We start from the raw sequence: 20728 nt of genomic DNA, 5'->3' as shown, positions 1-20728 counted from the left end.
TGGTTGCTTTGATGTAACTTTATTAAATTAATTGAAGAAATTTCTTTCGTTATTATTAGGAAAGAAGATTTGTCTTATTTTCCAAATTATTATTTTGTATATTATATGTAAATTATATATTATCTAGTCGTCGCCTGTAATTTAAGACGTAGTGAAATTTGTAGTGAAAAAACAAATCTTGAAAAACAAATAGTTACTGCTTTAAGAATTAAAAAAATAATTGTACCTTACAATCTTGTACAATAAATTATATGAATATGTCAACATGCTGTGGCATAGTTGAACTGAGTAGAAGTGGCATCAGTACTTGAAAGGGTTTTTAGTTTTAAAGATCCAACAGATAAGATTATTAGGTTTTCCAACTTCTGATAAAAAATCAAATAAACTTCCGATAATTCAACAAATTTCGGAGGTGCCACTGTAGGTAATAATAAATAATACAAAAGGTGAAGGTGTTGGATGAAGGTGTAAGGAAGTTCTGCCATTCAATACGCAATGCCTCCAGAATTCGGCAGAAAATGGGGAACGGAATGTCTTAACGCTAGGGTTCCTCTGCGTACCCTGCTGTGTACGGAATACAGCGTGAAGTGAAGGTGTCTTTATAACAGGTTCCTAGGGTTCTTCAGCCTTCTTTTCTATGTGCGGGAAAAAGCGTGAACCAAAAAAACGATTTATTTCGATACAATTTTTTTTTTTATTTATAATCTACCATATGACGCCACATCTAAATAATTACTATTCTAAGTTCAAGAAAACAATAAACACCTGCTACAAGTCTCGTAAGAGCCATAATTGCTTACACATATATATGATAATAAATATTTTTATAACAGCAATAGATATCGTCGCGTCGTTTTTACTGGCGTTATATTTGTTTAGATGCTATCTCATTGTTTCTAAATTGTGTTTTAATTTTAATGAATATTAATATGGCTTTCTTAACATTTTTGTATGTATTTGAATAATATTTGTATTAATTATGGTGGTGGCGTTGGCCTTCGTGGCGCAGTGGTAGAACGTGTGACTGTAAGAGCAACGGTTGTAAATTCGGAGCAAGGCATAATTAAATATTAACAATTACTCGGTCTCTGTTTATAAGACAAAGCGTGGCCTTTGAGTTCCACTACTCAAGCAATGTTTTGAAGATTTGGTCGAAAGTTCCTTCTGTCTACTTTACGATATACCTTAAGAATCGAACCTTAATCAAAATCGTCTCGTCAGTCTTTAGAACTATAAAAAGAAGCATTATTTAGAGTAAAAGAAGAGCGGAGGGATTTATCACTGAGAGAAACGAATATAACTTCTTATTTTAAAACAAAGTTAATGCTAACTCAAGTTTATACGAATGCATTCTAAATAACATAACTGTCTGGGCTATTCCTGGCACCCTAAGTCTTACAGCTGTTCAAATATATATCTTAGTTTAATTAGTACTTTCCGAAGTATTTCAGACTTTCTCGATGTGCTTTTATTAAGATTTTTTTAAAGCCTTATTTAAATTTAATTTAATTTAAACAATTTTAATATAATATGTTCATAATTATATAATCGTATTAAATTGGATTTATTTGTAAAAAAAAATCATATTTATACAAATTTATTTTAATAAGTACAGCGTATTGTTATTAAGAAGTCACTATTCTTTGTGAATTTATTGTTTTTATAACGAAACTAGTGACACATACCTTCGCCCGCTTATACGTATTTTTATATTATAGTAAAATTTTACAAAATCTTTACATAAACTGTAAAATTTCATCTAAATGTAAAAGTAGGATAGTTGAAATAAAAAAAAAAGTCACTAAAATACCGTTATATTATTTGAATTTTATATTAAAGTATACTTAGAAAGTTTTTAAGGGATTATAAGAAAAGTTTTTAATATTAATATTGTTTGAGTGACAGTTACTCGTATAGCAATCAAACGAGCTGAAACAAGTTTAGTAGTTCCATTATCAATGTACGCGATGTTCTTGTGATATCGAGTACTGAGACGTGTTAGTGTCGTGCGTAGAATTATGTAAAAAAGTTATTGGGGAAAAATATTTATTTTATTATAATATCATCGAACTGCATCAAGTGACTTAACACTAGGTTCCCAAGTTCCCTCTACCTACCCTGCTATGTGCAGTAAATGTAAATTTCTGAGAGGTGTAAAGGGATATCGACTGACTATCTACGCGATGAGTGTGGGTTCAATTTTCAATCGTTGGAATTATTATATGAGCATTTTCCACCTTACGCCTTAAAGTCCACGCAAAGTTGCGTGCCACAACTAGTATAATATAAATGCATCTAAAGCAAATATAATTCCATTTATTTTCCATCCGCACATCACCTAAAATATAAGCTAAAAAGATAGACGCGACTTTTCAATCCAGATGTTGTATTAAATGGTTTAAAATGAACAAACTATGGTTTATCTAAACTTATACCAACTCTATCTTATTCTAGTTTCAATAAGGTTCAAATTCCTTTGAATTTGAAAACGGAAATTAAATTTATACCATGTCGTCGCTTTGTAGGGAATAAAAAAAATGTGTGTGCAAATATAGTAAGACGAGAGCGAAAAGGGACTTATTTTTGTTGTGTTTTTCAATGTTAGTTTAGTTTATATGAAAATATAATATAGAGAAACTGTTTTTTTTTAGTTTCATGTATTCCGCGAATAGCAGGGTAGCAGAGAGAACCTGGGATCCTAGTTTTCCACTCCCACGATTTACTATATTTAAACTTAATATATTGGAAGTTCAGCTTTAACTTGTGTCGGGTACACATTAGTCAGTTAGTTAGTTTAAATAAAAGCGTTACTTTGAAATATTACATAATAATAGATTTAAAATTGATACGTCGTATAGTTTTGATATTAATAAAGAAAAATGCAAAATATTGAAATAATATATTTTTTATTTAAATCGGACAATTTTTTTTCTTTTTAACGCTTCATTCTGCATAGAACGGTTGGCAGAAGGAATCTCATTAGGTTCCTTCTGCATGCTGTACTTGAAATGTCAAAATAATCTGTTGTTCCCTTTCGGTTGAATGGCGAAATTCACAGCAGCGTTTTTCTTGCAAGAGTTAGAAAAATAAATATTTAAATCCCCCGACCGGGACTCAAACCCATAATAAGTTTAAATTCCGACGCTATTTGACTACACCACGATGGCGTCCATAAAAATACTTTTGCCTTAAATCGCAAAAGGTTTGCAACTTTAGTTTGAAATAATTATTATAAGTATTTTGAAATGGAATTTATAAGCATTGGCAACTTCCGTTCAGAATGGACCCGGTCGTTCACTCTAAGTTTTTTTTGGCGTAAATATTTTTATTAATTACTATTACGCCATATAGATGTGTACATACCTAGATTTAAAGGTAGTCTTTTTAACTATGTAAGTTAGGATGGCCAAAGAAGTTATAGTTATTTATTTTATTTCATTTATTTTGCATCGTCTGTTGGGAATGTGGAAATATCCTGAAATATTCCGGTCCACAATTCCATATACAATCTCTTTCAACATATTAGAATTTCAATACATTTCAACATCAAATAACTAATCTTTATATCAATTTAAAAAGAAAACAAAGATATACTTATACAAATAAGCTCAACCCATTCATAAAAGCTTCATAATATCACAAAACTTATATGAAAGCTAACTAAGGCTTCTTGTATTTGTTTGTTTCATAATTAATACTATTTCACAAGTTTCCAAGCGTGCGAGGACATGTTCCGAATGAATCATTAGAGGCTGAAATTTTTTTACAATGACTCAATTAGTATGGGAACGTATGTATGTATGTAAATTAACGAGTGTATCCCGTTTACATTTTGTCTGGTGTGGTTTTTGATCGTCTAAAGCTAAATTAAATGTGTTGATGTTTATTCATGACTTTGTATGTAGAATTTAGTTTACATGCTTTACAATGAGTAAATTGTTTTGTATATTGTTTTTTGGATATTATTTTGCTATTGATTCTTAATCTATCAAATGATAAATCGAAGCCGTCCTTGTGGGTTCGGTTCCCACTCAGGGGAATGAAATATTTAGTATTTCATTAATAGTAAAGAGACAAAGTAAGGCGTTGAGTTCTGATACTGGACAGGCAATGCCTTTTCAGATTTTGCCGGAGTTGCCTTACCTGCTTACCCTGCCAAGAGCATGTGAGTAAAGTATTCCGCTCGCGGTAAAAAAATATCAAGTATAAATTATAAATGTGCTTTAACCATATCGTTGGGGTAACATGAAAACGTACTCCAAAAGCGGTTAATAACGTTATATCCTAGTTAATTATTCTAGCCGCAAAAGTTAAATAAACGTAACAACGCAGTTCCTATTACAAGAGGTACGAGTAGAGTGCGATAATAATTTTATAGTTTGGCATTTAGAAAATTTTGGGCCACTTTATATCGAAGGACTTTATCGTAAACTACATATAAATTATGTACGAGTATGTATTAGTTTTATTAATTTGAATAATAATCAGATTCACGCTGTATCCCGCATATAGAGGGGTAGGTAGAGGGAAACTAGTGTTAAGACACTCCATTTCCCGCTTCAGCCTAATTTTCAAATCATGCTTGTGTTGAGTGAATAATGTTAGTTTAAATGTAATCGTTTCTTGTTTTTAGTAAAAGGTGTTAAATTTAATTCTATCTTTTTCTCTGCCCAATTCACTAAAGATATGCACGATGATGTATATGTTTACATTTTAGTTCTAAACATAGAAACCACGTTATGTTTATACGTATACTGGGAATGTGATTCATATTTATAGCAGTTTTATTTTTAATTTATTAATAGCTTTAGACTTAATTAACTTTTTATCTTCACGCAACATTTCGGCGAAACTTAACTCCGCAATTTATCAAACTATGCTCTGGTTTACGGGGGGATTATTTTAAATATTGAAGGAGAATCCAACCCAAAATCCTATCCAAATATGTCCAAATTTCATCATGATGGCAACAATTTTAATGACGCCAATAATAAATTGACATTTTCCGTCATAAAAACGATTAAAACAAGAATTTCAACGACAATTCCTTTGAAATAACACTTCCGTTTGACGACATCTAAGACGCCGATGTTATTTATAATTCTATACGACTTTTCACCCTCAAAAACCACGTGTTAACCCTCAATCCTGCACAGGGGGCGTATTCTAAAAATATAATGAACAGTGTTCATCTGTACGTGCGTCCAGTTGAGTCAGTTTCGTCGCGACGCCGGCCCGTGCCTAAATACGATATGGTACACTATTGAGTTCATTGTGTGATATTTTTACGTACGATTTGAGAATTGGGTAAGTTTTTTTAATACTATTTTATTCTTAATTATATATCTATTGAAAGTACTTATTTATTGAGAATATTTCTTGTATATTTTAGAGGTATATATGAGGCGTTTTATGAGGCATGAGTCAAAAATTCTAAATAACAATCGTAACGTGTCCGTAAATAAAATTAAAAGAGTGTAATAACCTAGATTTTTCGGTTCCTACGTAGCGCCGAGCATTTCATAACACTATGAAAATAGTAATGTATGGAAAATAGTAATATATTTAATACTAAATTAGTTTATACAAATTCCGCCCTCCCCCTTATTTCATAATTTTTAATACGACTTTCGTATATAATTGCGATTTGAACCGGCGACCATCTAAAAGCAACGAGGTGAGGTATTCCAAGCGCTAGAGTTGTTTTATTTGCATGGTGAAGAGTAACAAAACTCAAGTGTATTCCTTAAAGGAATCTTAGAAGCTGGTTTCTAAAAGTAAATCGTATAGAACAAACTATGTATAGAACAAATTCTGTAAATGTAATATTTTATGTGCTCTTTGCTATGCAGAAATGGTTGAAGAAAGGTTCATAAAGTGAACATAACCTCTGTTTTTAGACACATCGTGAGATTAGTAGCAGGGTAGTAGAGGGAACATGGGAACGTAATGTTAAGACTCTCCGTTCCCACTGAAATACTTCCGTTGCCCACTTTCCGCTAATTCTGATGCATTGCATGTTGGGTGGCGGGAATAATTGCCGCATTTTGTCTTATTACCAGAGTGGGAATTGAACCTGCAACCTCCACGTTTAGACTCACACCTAGTGCCATAGAGTTACGACAGCACCCCAAAAGTCTTTAATTATGAATATTTTTTTAGATTTTGACAAAAAATATTGAAGAAATCTAAAATAAGTACCTATATCTAAACACAGTTCTTCGAAAATAAACATTTCTATGTTAACCTAAGTTTATTTCACTTAGCTTTTATGAAAACAGCGAGTTAACTGAACCAATCTGTTATATTGTTTAATTTAACCAACCGTTTGTATGTACCTGCATTAGTTAGGTCAATGATACTAGTTTTAATGCTAGTCAATTTTGGTTAGATTAGTTTAGTTAGATTATATATTATTTTTCGTTGCTTTATCTTATAAATGAAATTTTGATTTTGTTCAGGTCATTTTAATTTAAATAAAAATTAACTTAAATATTACTAAAAAACTTTGTCTGCGGTATATTTTCAGTTAGTGGTAAGATAATCTCTCTTCATCAACCCTCCATATATGCCCTCCGAAAGATAGGGTAGCCTTATGCCTTCATATTACTCTAAAAAAAACTAATCTTAAATATTATCAACTTTTCTTATTTCATATATATCTTTACCATTTTATCTCCGCTCATTTTCTCTATAAGCTATAACCACGTGATTTTTAGTTCTATCTATTTATTAGACACGTGTGGTCTTCTATAGATCTCTTCATCGTGCTTTAATAGGTTGACGTCGAGCGAAGTGCAGTATTTTTAGTCTTTGCCTCTGCTTCTGCCGCAAAAAGCATGGCAAAAAAACTTTGGAGACAGCTACTTTATATTTGAAATATATATATAATATATCCTCTTAGATATATTAGGGGAGAACTCTTGGTCTCCTAGGCACAGTGACCCAGGGTGTTAATGACGCGACTGCAGACGCGGTTGCTGCCGGTTTGATCCAATCCTCAACTGTTAATGGAGATTCTTAACAGTACATTTTCTTCTAGCTATATGCGGGGTTCAACGTAAAAAAATATACAGACTCCTTATAATCCATCCATAACTGCATTTCACAAAAAAATCACACAGAAAATTGAGAAAAAGAAACATAACTAAAATTTAAAGAACGCATGTGGTCGACTTTAAATTAGTAAGAGTTCAACGTTCTTACAAATATAGATGAGAATGGGAAACAAAAGTAAAACGTAGCGACGCCGCTGCCGCCGTCTCCGCGTCCATCCCCATATCCTAACGCTTAAAGCGATCAGAAGAAAGGCAATTAACGGGAGGAATTTCCTGAACAAATCCCTTTGGATTTATATGCTCGTATAACATGCTATTATATATTTTTTTTGTCATAAGAAAAACTAGTGAAAATTATTGAAAATGGTCTCTTTTTTCAATTTGAGGGTTTATGTTTTTTTTTAACTCAAATAAGACTAATTTGTTTTTTGTTCACTTTATATGCCGGATAGGAAACATAATTTTGAGACTGTCGGTTCTCCTTGCATAGCCCAATATTCGAGACAGTGTGTGTTGAGTGAAACTTAACGTCAATTCAAAAATTATTATTATAATTCATTCCTTTGATAAAGAACTGAACACATAGTATTATAGATATTTGTAAAGCTATTTCATCTTAAAGATCCCAAATTTTCACTTATAATTACTAGATATTGTGATTATGTATATTTAATGAAATTTCACTAGCGATTTAGATTTCGTACTTCAACGATTTAAAGTTGGAGTAAAAGATATTATTAACCTTTAACTATGGACCTGAATTTTTTATAACACACATATGGACGTCGGGTCTGTCAGACCAGTATATTTATTGGTTATAGTCCGTCTGTTTTTTAAAGGAAGAAGACAATTTTATGTTTTAGTTTACATGAATAGCCTCAAATCAAACAAAATCAATATAAATAAAATCGCTTTATATTAAACTTTACGCATCACAACGATTTATGTAACTTAAAGTCACAATTTCAGTCTTTGGCCACATGGGATGACTCTTAAGAAAATAATACTATAAAAAAAAGACCGATAATAAAATAAATATTTTTTTAACAAAATATAAAGTCTAACAAATAAAAAAAATAAAGAAATTACAACTTATGTTATAAAATAAAAATTTTGACAACACCTTAAGATAAGGTATTATTGAACATCGATACACAATGGCTTTCAACATTGTTGGCTAACAAGACGATTGCAGTCAACATAAGTATGTGTTGTCTTTCTATATATGTGTCGGGGGCAAAGTGTACATGTTTTTCAAGAACCCAAAACTATTTTTTTAGCTTCATGTTCAATAAATGATAGATCAGATCACGAAACGCGAGTCAAAGTCAAAGTATATGAAACGCGTCTTTTTATTTGATAAAGTGCTATTTTCTTTATAAAATGTCGTCGTCCAATTCTTTTCTTTGATGTTGATTATAAAGTACCGATATTTTTGTCCCTGACGTGCTAGGTCGATCATTTTTTTCCATTTTATCATAAAAACTAAAAAAATCGATTCTTTTTTTAGGTAAATAACATTTATATTACTAAAATATATAACAAACAATGCCAAATAATATATGATATATAACAATAAAAACATTTGAATACAAATAATACAATTAAAATATTAAAGTATATTTTGTAATATTATAAAAATGTATGGGATTTTGAAATCATTATGTATGGGAAACATGGACGTCGGGTCTGACAGACCCAGGCCCCGTTTAGAAAGTTAAATACTCACGTGTTTTGAACCCAGAGACACAACCACTGCTATCCACATTCATTTTGTCATTAATACGAAAGGTACTGAGCGACTCAGTGGCGGAGGTCACCGAGAAGTGGCCGATTTGTAGAATTCGTAGAGCTAGATGGGTCTGTCAGACCCGACGTCCATGCTTAAAGGTTAAGAAGCAAAGCTTATCATTCAAATCAAGATGACTTTAATGATAATAGTGCGTGGAATTAAATACCAGTCCTGGCGCATGGACTCAAGGGCGGTGTATCGCCATGGGTTGTTAGTTTGATTCCCACTTGAAGAAATCATTTTTTTACATCTCTTCACTCTGATGTTGATAAAGTGCGGCGTTGAGTTACGCCACTCAACACGTAATGACTCCAGCATCCAACATTCGGCGTTTCCGTTCTATTTAAAGACATCACGTTTAGTGGTGGAACTCTATACCACACTTCCTTTAACTAAATTAGAAACATGAAATAAAAATAAAATAAAATCATTTTTTTCTCATGAGCTGCATGGAACTAATAACTGTTGGGTGTATGTCTACCCTGCTATATGCGGGACACTTTAAAATATTCTATTTCCCACTTTCCACCGCATTCTGAAAGCTTTGCGTGTTGTCATGGAACTTTACCTCGTAATCAGCCCGAACAAATGAAAATATTAAATATTTCAATTCCTCGAATAGGAATCGAATCCACAACTGCCGCGTTCACAGGACTGGCCTCAACAGAAGAGTTTATAACATATAGAACAGCATATTTATCATATACTGATATTTGATACTTTTTGCGACAGACCGCAGCCAGAATTGCCATTACGTATATACGAGGGGCGTTGAACAAATGACAATAATTAATTTGTGATGATAGAGTGCTATTCGGACGTGAAATTTTGATAGTTAATTAATGTGGTATCGTACGGTCTCGGTGTGGATCGCGACTCCTATATTTGTAGTGCTATATACATAGGTGGAAGTTTGTTGGTATTTAATTAAAGTTTATTCTTTTTATGTATTGTTTTTTTTATTAGTGAGAATATAGTGATTTTTAAAAATATTTTTCGTCTAATTAGAGATAATTAAAGTTGGATTTGGACGGTTAAGTATACGTTACAGTATATCTAATAGAACATATGAATAAATGTAAGCAAAATTTGTATATTTAACTACTTTCTTTTGTTTTCTTAACTTGTCGCATAAAGCAGAGTAAGCTGAGGGAACCTTGAGTCAAGACACTAGGTTCCCCACTTGCCGGTCGATTTTTGAAACATGAAGGCATGTGGAGTGGCGGAATTCAACGCCACTAATTTTGTAGTGTTACCAAAGCGAGGAAATGTAAATTAATATAATCGTTACTCCCAATAGGAATCGAAGAAGAACTCTCAAAAACTTGTAGAATATAAATAAGTAAATATTTTCATCAATATTTCATCATAGTAGTTCATAGAATAGATGTAAACCGACTTCATGGGAAGCGGCACCATGCTGTCCGCAGCCGATAATTAACTAAAGTACCAACAAACTTACAAAAAAACCGTAAAAAGTTGGCGTTAAAATAATATTTGTTAGCCACATGTGCGGTAAAGTTACTAGAAGTGACTTGGTCTATAATGTAAGCAATTTTTTTTTCGATTTAAAATTTCTTTGTATGTTTTGTTTGTTTTTTTATTGGTTTTGTTTTTTTTTAACATAATTTAGTTTATAATATTATACTGTTCTTTATACAGCAATACTGTTTCTATAGACTAAAAATATTACGCATCTGGGATTTGAGCCCACATCCTTAGTAGGTATGCTTACGCTATATATGTAGTTAAAAAAGTGACAAAACAGACTTCTTCATATCTATTTGGAGCAACATGAATGTGCTTTATTGCGAAATACATAGTTTAGTATAATATTAGTAACTTTAAACAATAGGACGGTTGCGGATTTTAATTTCCACGCTCTGGTAACATGTCAAATCGCAGCATTGAGTTCCGCCATTCAATAAATATGTTGAAATTTTAGGCGCAACGAGGTCCACGGAGTAGTTTAACATTAGAGTCTCGGCCCACCCTGCTGTGTGCGGGATCTTAGGATACAGCATGAAGTTAAAAAAAAAAGATTTAAAACCATATGTCTTGGGTGTCTTAAGAGTTCAAGAGAATCGTGATATATGAAGATGTTCTTGAGATAAAATTCAAAAAACTTGAGGGTTACTTACATATGTCCTATTAGTTGAAGAGGTGTCAAATATAAAAAAATTTCGAGTGTTTCAAAGTACTGCGAAATAGTTGGGCTTCACAGAAAAATATAATTTATTGCTTATTCTAATTTATTCTCCACTTTCCGCCTAGTTTTAGCGATATTGCGCAAAGAGTGGCGAAACTTAATGATGTGCTTTATCTTCTTATGAGAGCGAGGAAACTATAAATTATTCCTTGTTAATTATTCCTTAATTCAATATCAAACTATACAAGTAATAAATAAAAAATGACTATTTTACATACAAAAAAAAACACAAAATAATAATACATGAACGCATCCATTAATAACGACTTCCCTTGTAACCACATGGCTATGACAGATGCGGGACATATTACTGCGGTATATCTATTTGTGAAATATGGCGATAGTGTGGATACCCTATACTATAATATAGATACTATTGATAAAAATAAAATAATAATTGTAGTTAAATTAGTACGAATTATTAAATATTACCTATTCTAATGTTATAAAGGTTCAGGAAAAAATGTGTATTGAAGCTTTGGGTTACATAGAAAGGATTAATACTAGGGAACGTAATTAAACTGCGCAAACAATTATTCAAAATGAAAACCTCTCTTTTTTAGCACATAGCAGGATAGGCAAAGGGAACCTAGTGTTAAGACACTTCTGTTCCCCACTTTCCGCCAAATTCTGGAGGCGTTGTTGAATACCTTTAACGCTGTATTAACTAATATATAAATATATATATATATATATATATATACTAGTGGGCCCGGACGCGGCTACGCCCGCGAAGATATAAACCTAAATAATTAAAATAAGTTAAAAGATAATAATAAGTGGAGATTTGTTATTAGAAAAAATATCTGAGTAACCGAAATGAACAAACAAAAGAAGTAAAAGTAACTAAAGGAAATTCTTAATATTAGAAAAGGTACCTAAACTTTGCCGTGCCCGCGTACTAAACTTTTTTCTATATTAAATAATTATTAATTTTTGCGAACAATATTAAATAAAATCCCAAATGATTAAAATTACGATATTTTAAGAATAAAAAATTTGGGTATAGATAACCGAACTGAGATAAATTAATTTTAAGCAGCAAATAATTGCATAAAAAATAATAGTAATTCGAAAATATATAAAAATTTACAAAATCATCAAAGTCATCTGCCCGTTCGCGTCGGTCATACTATACCACTCGTAGGCTAGGTCATTTGGAATCAGTGACATCTTAATTATTTATTAGAACATTATACAGTAAACTATAATTTCCATCAAGATGAAATGCTAAAAGTGACTCTTATATTTATTTTCATAAGGATGAATATTAAATTATAGAAATCATCTAATTTTTGTTAATGTATACAAATGTATATCCATGTATGCATTAAGCAAACTCACTTTGGGTGACGTTTTCTTAAAACAACAAACTTTGCAAATCGTTGCTTAGCAACGGCGGTTGTTATTAACATGGCGGAATAAACTGCATGTCAAATTAATTATTTTAATATATTGGTATATATCGAAAAAATTACAAATATGAGAAAAAAAAGTATCCTATGTTCATCCCGAGACCCTCAAGGATCTCTATATGAGTATTTTATCACAATTAAATTAGCGGTTTGGCCCTGATTGCGTAAAAGAGAGACAGACAGACAGAGTTACTTTCGAATTTATAATATAGGTATGGATATTTTTAATCTTTATATGCTAAGGTCAAAACTATAGATTTAATGAATTAATTTATTAGATACGATCGTTAGTAGATTATTGTTAATGCGCATAACGAATTAATGAATATAAACAAAGAAGACGTTCCATCGAAAGTTATATTTTATAGTTATTTTGTTGGTTAAATATTATTTGTTCTGTTACTTTGAGACCTTCATTCAAATCTAATATTAAATTGAAGGATGTCTATTTATATATATAAAACTACTATCGTCGTACACGCAGCTTTGCCCGCCTATATGTTATTCTGGTACCTACGTAAGCTATATTATTGCAAAGTATTATTTAAATCCGTTCAGTAGTTTTTGCGTGAAAGTGGAAGAAATATTCACATTTAAAATCTTAGTATGATTTCGTTGCCTTGTTTTCTGAAACTGCAGAAGTGTCACGTTGAAATTAAAAATGTATCTATCTATCTATACAATCTACATAATATTTATCTTTCTTTTCAGATAATGCCATCAAAAAGATAGCATAGTAATGTCCAGAACTGACAATGCAACTCACATATAAGCCATGGCATACAAAACTATAGAGGGTCGCGCACCAAATGATAGGAAACTTCGAAATAGATTGCACCGGAAGTACCGCGGGCCGGACGCGTGCATTTGGCTTCTGTTGACTTTTAGTTTCCATCTCGGATGTCATGGTTACCAGGAGCAGAGGTTCGCCATGGAGCCACAGGATCAAGTGAGTTAATTTAAAGTTTTTTGGTGAAAAATTTTGTAAATTTTCAGTTATATTCAGAAATATATGTAGACTTTTCATATTTGTTTAGTTTCTAAAAGGATATCTAGCATATATCATTGCTTTCGAGTTCGAGATAAAGTGACTCTTAAAAATATAGTAATAAAAAAACTTAAATATCTGTTTTAAAAATCATCAAAAATACATGCATCTCAGAAATAAAAAAAAACATAGCTCTTGTATCGATCAGAATAAATGAATAATTTTAATGAAACCTGTGTATATAAAATGCACCGTTATTAAATATTTTACGACTGTTCTAACGACAATGGTTATCAATTCGGGTCGATGCACTCGTAAATTTTTTTTAGTATAAACAAAAATATTTTTATTGTGATTCTTATAAGAGTGCATTTAGATTTATGTATGTATGTACATGTTGTTAGAGAGGAGTGGGAATCTAGGAAACTATCACCAGCTGTTGACGTTTTATTGAAGAAAAAAAAACATATCGTAATGCGGCGTTTAGTTGCGCCACTCAGAAAGCGAAGCAAGAACTCTGCTATATATCTAAGTGTCTACATCTGAAAACGTATATTATGTAATAGTTTTTTCTACAGCAGAAAATATTATCTTATATTATCTTTCCTTAACCACATATATGATGGCTAGAAAGGGAAAAAAATGCTTCACACTGTATCTCCCGAGTGGAAATCGAACACAGAACTGCCAAGTTATTGTAGTAAGAATATGTATATACGAATCATTTAATTAATTTCCAGACAGTTATAAATACTGTTAGTTATAATGCAGCAGATGCCAATTTTGAATAAATAATATAATATTAATGACAAAAGTTGAAATAATTAAGTCGAACTAAATTAAAACTTTGGTTTGCCAGCTACTGTTTGTGATTTTAATGGGTTCAAATCTCAGACTGGTATATTGTTTTTGATATAAATGTTAATGTTATTCATTACTTTTTGTTTTAAATAGTATGCAGGTTATAACAGAATATGTAGAGTTGGATTTTCTTTTTACTTATGCAAGAATATACAAATCTCTTAGGAAAAAAAGCATTAATTAGTATAAAATTTGGGGCCAGTCTTGGTGCAGTAGTAAAGGAGTGCCTGACTGTAAACGCGGACTGTTGTAGATTCGATTTACACTTGAGGAAATAAAATATTTTTAATATATTTATTTTCTCGCTCTGGTAACGAGGCAAAGCAAGATGTTGAGTTTCCCCACTCAACACACAATACTTCAAATATTCGGCGGAAATTGGTAAACGGAAGTTTAAAGGGAACCTTAACGCTAGGTTCCGTGGCTATCTCTGCCTATACTAAAAAATGTATCAAATTCTGATTTAAAAAGCGTGTATTCTTAAAGCACACGACACGACAGGAAAGTTTCATCATAAATTATCATACATCTCGAATAATTATATCCAATGAATATGGAATAGGATCCGAATGTAAGTTAGCTACTTATAGTTTATTAATAAAACCGTCGACCTTGCTGTTTTACTTTGTAAACATGGATATTTCGTGTGTTTTTTTTATAAAAAATAATTTATTACCATAAATGGAAATCTCACCCACGACCGTCAACCATCGAAAGTTGTCATTCGTAGTTGGCGTCAGGGCGCGGAACGGAAACGGAGTGTTTTAACACTAAACCCTTTGCCTGTATAGGATGTGGACTACTAAAATATTTCCTTTTTTAGCGTCATAAAAGAAATATATTAATAGTCTACATTCTATAAAATAGTTCTATACCCTACATTAAGAGATGACCATATTAGATTAAGGCAAAGTTATTAGTTAAAAGTTTAGCATATATTAATATATTATTTTAATTATAGAATAAATATCTATATTCTAAATATAAACATTCTTAATGGTGGAATTTGAACCAACGACTGTCATTTACAGTTAGAATTGTATTCATTGCACCATGCTAATTAACACCAAAAATATTTTCCTTTTTATAGGTCACTAGTGTTTTACTTTGTCTACGTTATTTATCATTTAGAATTCATTTAGAATTTATTGTCAAATTCAGTCTAATATAATAAGAATGTCCAATACAAATAATATAAGGTATATATACCTAGGTGCTCTTGATCTAGTGATAAGAAACTCTATTCTCTATTTTCTCTCCATTTTAGAAGCACTACTATCTATTTACGGAAGCCAACGACGCGTTTCTTATATATTAAAATCCAAATAAAAAACGAACCTACTATAACCTGATTAACTCTTATACCTCTAGCGATATAATTAATTCAAGTATTCTTTAATTTAAATAAACGTATCAATTATTATTAAAAAAACGATCTTCTTAGCACGTGTCCTATATCAGTTTGGAACTTTCGCCAGAAGTCTATAAATTATACGTTAGAAATTCTATAATTTGACTTGATAATTATTTTGTTCATTTACATAGAGATATCTGTTTAAATAAGGTATTTATTTAGTAGTGTTTACATTTCAGGTTTATCTGTGTAGTATCTAGTATATTAACATCGCATAGGTTTAATAGTAAATTGTGTACTGCGGTCAGTCGTGTGATGTGAGTTCGATTTCCTCAAAGGAAATTAAATATTTTATATTTTCATATATTTTTTTTCTTCATTTCTGTTAAAAAAATTGAAGAAGTAAGACCTATTGTTTCATATTTCTTTAGGTTGAGCTCTTGTATGACAGGCGGAACTTAACGCCGTACTTTGCCCAAGTTAACCTTTATCAAATATAAAACAATATGAATCATCTAAACTTGTAATAAATTAAAACATGTATGCATATTTTTATGATCGATAATTATTAAAAATATCGAATAACACAAAAAAAATGTAAAACTTTTCCAAGAAACCGCTAAAATAATCTCTTAAAAATGTAATAAGAACAGAAATTAATTCTCAAAGTAAAAAGGACCTAAACCAGTCTTTTCGTCGGTCTGTACATTCGTTTTACAATAAAAATACATACATTAACACATTGCCCAACTTCCTGTCAGTAACGGTATGCTAAATGGAACTGGTCTTAAGTCGTCAAGGATGGAAATAAGATGAAGGGAATATGTTACTTGACTTCTGAATTATAATTATTGAACTTATTTTTCATTTTATTTTAACACGTTTTATTTTAGTTGAGTCAGAGAACATTTTTTTTGCTTTCGATATTTCCTGTATATACTCATAGTAGGGTAACACCAAGTTGGTGTTAAGTAGGTACTCTCTTTTTCACTTTTCGTCTGGTAATTAGCTTGATAGTTACATGTTTTTCCCAGTATATGGGGTACCTAGTGTTGAAACACTCTGTTCCACAATTTCCGCCGAATTTTTGAGGCAGAGTTTTCCCTTGTCACCAGAGCGAAGACATATACGAAATTTACAAATTTACATAGACGAAATTTGGCGATGCGTGGGAAACGGGTGATGTAGCATTATTTGCCTTTGTCCACCCTAATATACGGGACACAGTAGGAAGCCTTGGCAATTTGATTCTATCTATTGGAAGCCAGATTCAATACCATATTTATGAAGCTAGCTACCATATTTATGAAACCACTATTATAAAAACAACTAACCTATTTTAAATGTAAACTCTTAGTCAAAAGGAAACCAAACCCAAAACCAAACAATAATTTTAAATAAAATAAAACAAAAAAACATACAAAATACAAGTACAAATTCAATTTCCTCTCCCCACAGAGTGCAATCGTGGGTTCCCGAGTAACCCTGCCGTGTCGTGTCGAGAACAAAGTGGGCAGCTTGCAGTGGACGAAGGATGATTTCGGACTTGGCACGCACCGCAACCTGAGCGGCTACGAACGATATGCTATGATCGGTAGCGATGAAGAGGGTGAGTTGGATTTTGTAGTTTCCATTTAGAGCTTTGAACTTTGAAGATGTATTTCGAAAATTTTCATGTTTTTCGATAGCTGAGCTAAACCTTAAGACTACAAAAATTATATCAGTAAGGTAAGGTAAGTCATACGAGTATGTCATAATTTTTGTACTTTCATGGTAAAAATGTGAACAGATATCAAACGGATCAGGTACAAATCTTATAACGTCAAAATTTTCATAAAGACTTGTTTTAATTATTTTACAAAACATAAGTGAAGCTTAAATTAAAGTCATATGTTATAATTTTATTATTTATGTTATATGAAAATAAAAAATGAGATATATTTATATAAGAATTCCAATCCAGAATTTGGCGGGAAATGGGTGTCTTAGCAGTAGGTTCCCAGGTTCCCTCTGTGTGCAGAATACATAAAGCTAAAAAAAGCACTTATATACAAAAAGTAAAACTAATAGAAGTCAATAACAATTATAAATTCTAATATTAATTAAACTCTACAATTTCCAATACTAATTTAATATCTATCTTTGGTAAGAATTCAAATGGTTTTGTCTGAGTCGAAAGTCCGATCTATTCTGATCGGGTAAGAGTGCTCAGACATTTTAGAGACCTGTCGAGTTAGGAATACCTTACCGTCTAGATATTTGGTATTTCTGTCGATAACATTATACAAAAGTAATTTATTATCGGGATTAAGATATTATTATTTAATAATTTTCTTTAAGAAAGCTTTTTAGAGGCGAGTCACAAGGGGAAAAGCGTCTAATTTGTGTATATCGAGGCCCAGGGCGGCGTTAATTTCTGCCGTTCAACAACAAAAATCTTCTAAAAATTGCAATAAAAAGCCGCACGCAACTTAGTTTATTTATTCATGAGTTACGCTGTCACAGACAGACACACTGACATAAAGCTCAAACTTATAACACTCCTCCTTTCATGTCGGGTATTAGACAGTACAAAACCATACAGATACATGTCTATATATGTATATGCATTCATTATAAGTTGGTTTTCAGCCAAAATGAGGATCACGTTTCGACCTGCATAGTACGTGCCAAGTAAAAATCTAAATTTTCATCAGATTTTTGATGTTTTTATAGTAAATATAGTAGAAAAGCAATTTAGCGGCACAAATGTGACAAAAGACGCGCGTGACCATTGAATTTCTGTAAGAACTACTTTTTAAATATGATTGTTATTTGTTTACTTTTGGAATTGGAAATTGAATATTTTTTTTCCAGAATTGAACCTTAGTAGAGACCTTAGAGAGAACCGGTAATAGTATTTTATATTTTTATTGTTAGTCGTACAAAATTAGTTTTTTTAACAAAAACCAGGTAGCCACTCAACACGCAGAGCAATTCGGCAAAAAATGGTAGACAAAAATGGTGTCTTAATGGGAACGTAGTGTCTTAAAACTAGATTTCAAATGAGAATAGAAGCAAAATGTGAAGCTGAAATAAATAAGTAAATATGAAATAATAATTCTTTTGTTACTGATGAAGGGAGGTTAGAGAGTACAATAGCATTACGAGGTTGATTTCTCGAAAATCCTTTGAAAACGGGAATAATATACCTATATATTTAAATCTACTAATGATTGTAGTTCTTTAAATTTGTAAAGTATAACAATATTTAATGTTGTTTTAGTTTTACTATCAGCGTTTTTGTGGCCATGACTCGGTTGCGAGAAACCGGTCAGCATTCTAGTTTAGTGTTATTCTAATTCTATGTATCTACATATATATCAGTAGCCGTCTAGATAATTTGGTAGGTTTAGATTTAGTATTATTTTCTATAGTCGTTTTTTAATGGGGTTTTGTCTTCATCTAAATACTTTTCTAATTGGGGCGGAGTGAGATACTTTTCAAAATAGTTCTTCACAGTATGTTTTGTTTACCCATAATATTTTTTAAAAATATATAGCACGATTTGAACCTGTTTTCTCTCGCTCTCTTCAATTTTATTTTTTACTTTACTAATTATTGTAGAAGCTTAACCTATTCGGACATCATATTTATTGATATAATTTTGAATATATAATATGATTAACATAATTATTAATGTTTAAATTTATGATAATTTTATAATTTAAGTATATAATTTACTTGTTTATTTAAATTATATACATGATATTTCATGCTTATATTTTAATACTGATATATTTTTTCAAAATTATTTTAAGGTATTTGGCCACGATTAAGTAATAAAAACAGTAAAAATTTCCTATAGATTAGTTGAAATTTGAAATCGAACCTACTACTAATATTTAATTAATTCGTTTTACATTCGCCTTAAATAAGTACAGTAAATTTTTGTCCCTTATATACAGTGTATAGACACACTCCAACATCCCAACTATTTATTTATAGACATTATGGGTCATATACCGTAACTTAACCTCGCAGTTGATCTATATACAAGATCTACGTTCAATTTTAACTCAGCATTGCGCAATCTTGCCTTGACTACCTGTATATTTTACGTCGGTTGCCTTTATTTACAAAAGTGTTGACAGACGAAAACAGCACGTAACCGTATTACAGAGTCCAAATAAAATACACGTTGAAACGCTATTTACATAAATATTTTCTATTTTGTATATAGGTGCGTGCCAACTAAATTTCTCACTAAATTGCTAATTTTTTAAAATTTTTACGTGATCTACAAATATAGTATGGGAGTACTTTGTAGAACTGGTACCCAGGGCCTTGGCTTGTACGTTCAAATGGAAACAATATATCCTATGTACTCAACTAAATGCCATAGTTCAGAGGTTCAAATACCCTCGTTTAGTTATTAGGCGGAAAACTTTTTAATATTATACAAATAGCAGACACTATGAATTTTTTTAATGATGTCTTGGCAGAGGGATTGGCTGTAACGTAACCCCCACTTGGAGGAACGAATTATTACTCTGCTATATGCGGGATAGAGCGTGAAGCTGATCTATTTTTTGTTTCACGTGTATATTATCGGATTTATTTTTTTTGACACCCCGTACCTCATTCAATCACTTCCGTTCTCCACTTTCCGAAGTGTAATGACGCAAGCTTCTATCTGACTACGTAAAAAAGTGTGAAGCTGAAAAGAAAGACAATAATTTTTAATCAAAATTAAAATACCAGCCAAATGGATTCGAAGCCGTGACTTCCGCTCTTGCGATATAGCGGAACATAAAAACAAAAAAAACCTGCTTCACCACTCGGTATACCTGCCAAAATAAACATAACCTTGAGAACATTTCAGCTGGATGCGTCAAACAATCAAGAATCAAAAGCAAAAACCAGAGTTCACCGACTTGTTACGTACTTTCTAATAATATACGCGTTTCATATGAAAATATTTTAATGAAATAAAATAAGCTTTTAGAAGCTGGATTATTATTAGGTATATAGATTTTTCTTTAGTACTCTGTGGCGTAGGTATGGTACTT

The 20728-nt window shown here is 31.4% G+C and overlaps 1 protein-coding gene across 5 annotated transcripts in view; it reads left to right on the top strand.

Moving 5' to 3' along the window:
• LOC146540965 (irregular chiasm C-roughest protein-like) overlaps positions 1-20728 on the top strand; it is a 60791-nt gene that overhangs the window by 21492 nt on the left and 18571 nt on the right. For all 5 annotated transcript variants that reach the window (XM_085194713.1, XM_085194549.1, XM_085194631.1 and 2 more), the window contains exons 2-3: positions 13186-13423; positions 17136-17286. In XM_085194713.1, the coding sequence (XP_085050839.1) occupies positions 13250-13423; positions 17136-17286 (325 nt within the window). In that variant the 5' untranslated portion in view covers positions 13186-13249. The remainder of the gene's footprint in view (positions 1-13185; positions 13424-17135; positions 17287-20728) is intronic.

Source organism: Heliconius melpomene, chromosome 1 (genome assembly GCF_056956725.1).
Source record: "Heliconius melpomene rosina isolate 202511_hmr_F chromosome 1, ASM5695672v1, whole genome shotgun sequence".
Lineage (NCBI taxonomy): Eukaryota > Metazoa > Arthropoda > Insecta > Lepidoptera > Nymphalidae > Heliconius > Heliconius melpomene.
The sequence above is the reverse complement of the archived record's forward strand: the minus strand, read 5'-3'. Positions and strand labels throughout refer to the sequence as shown.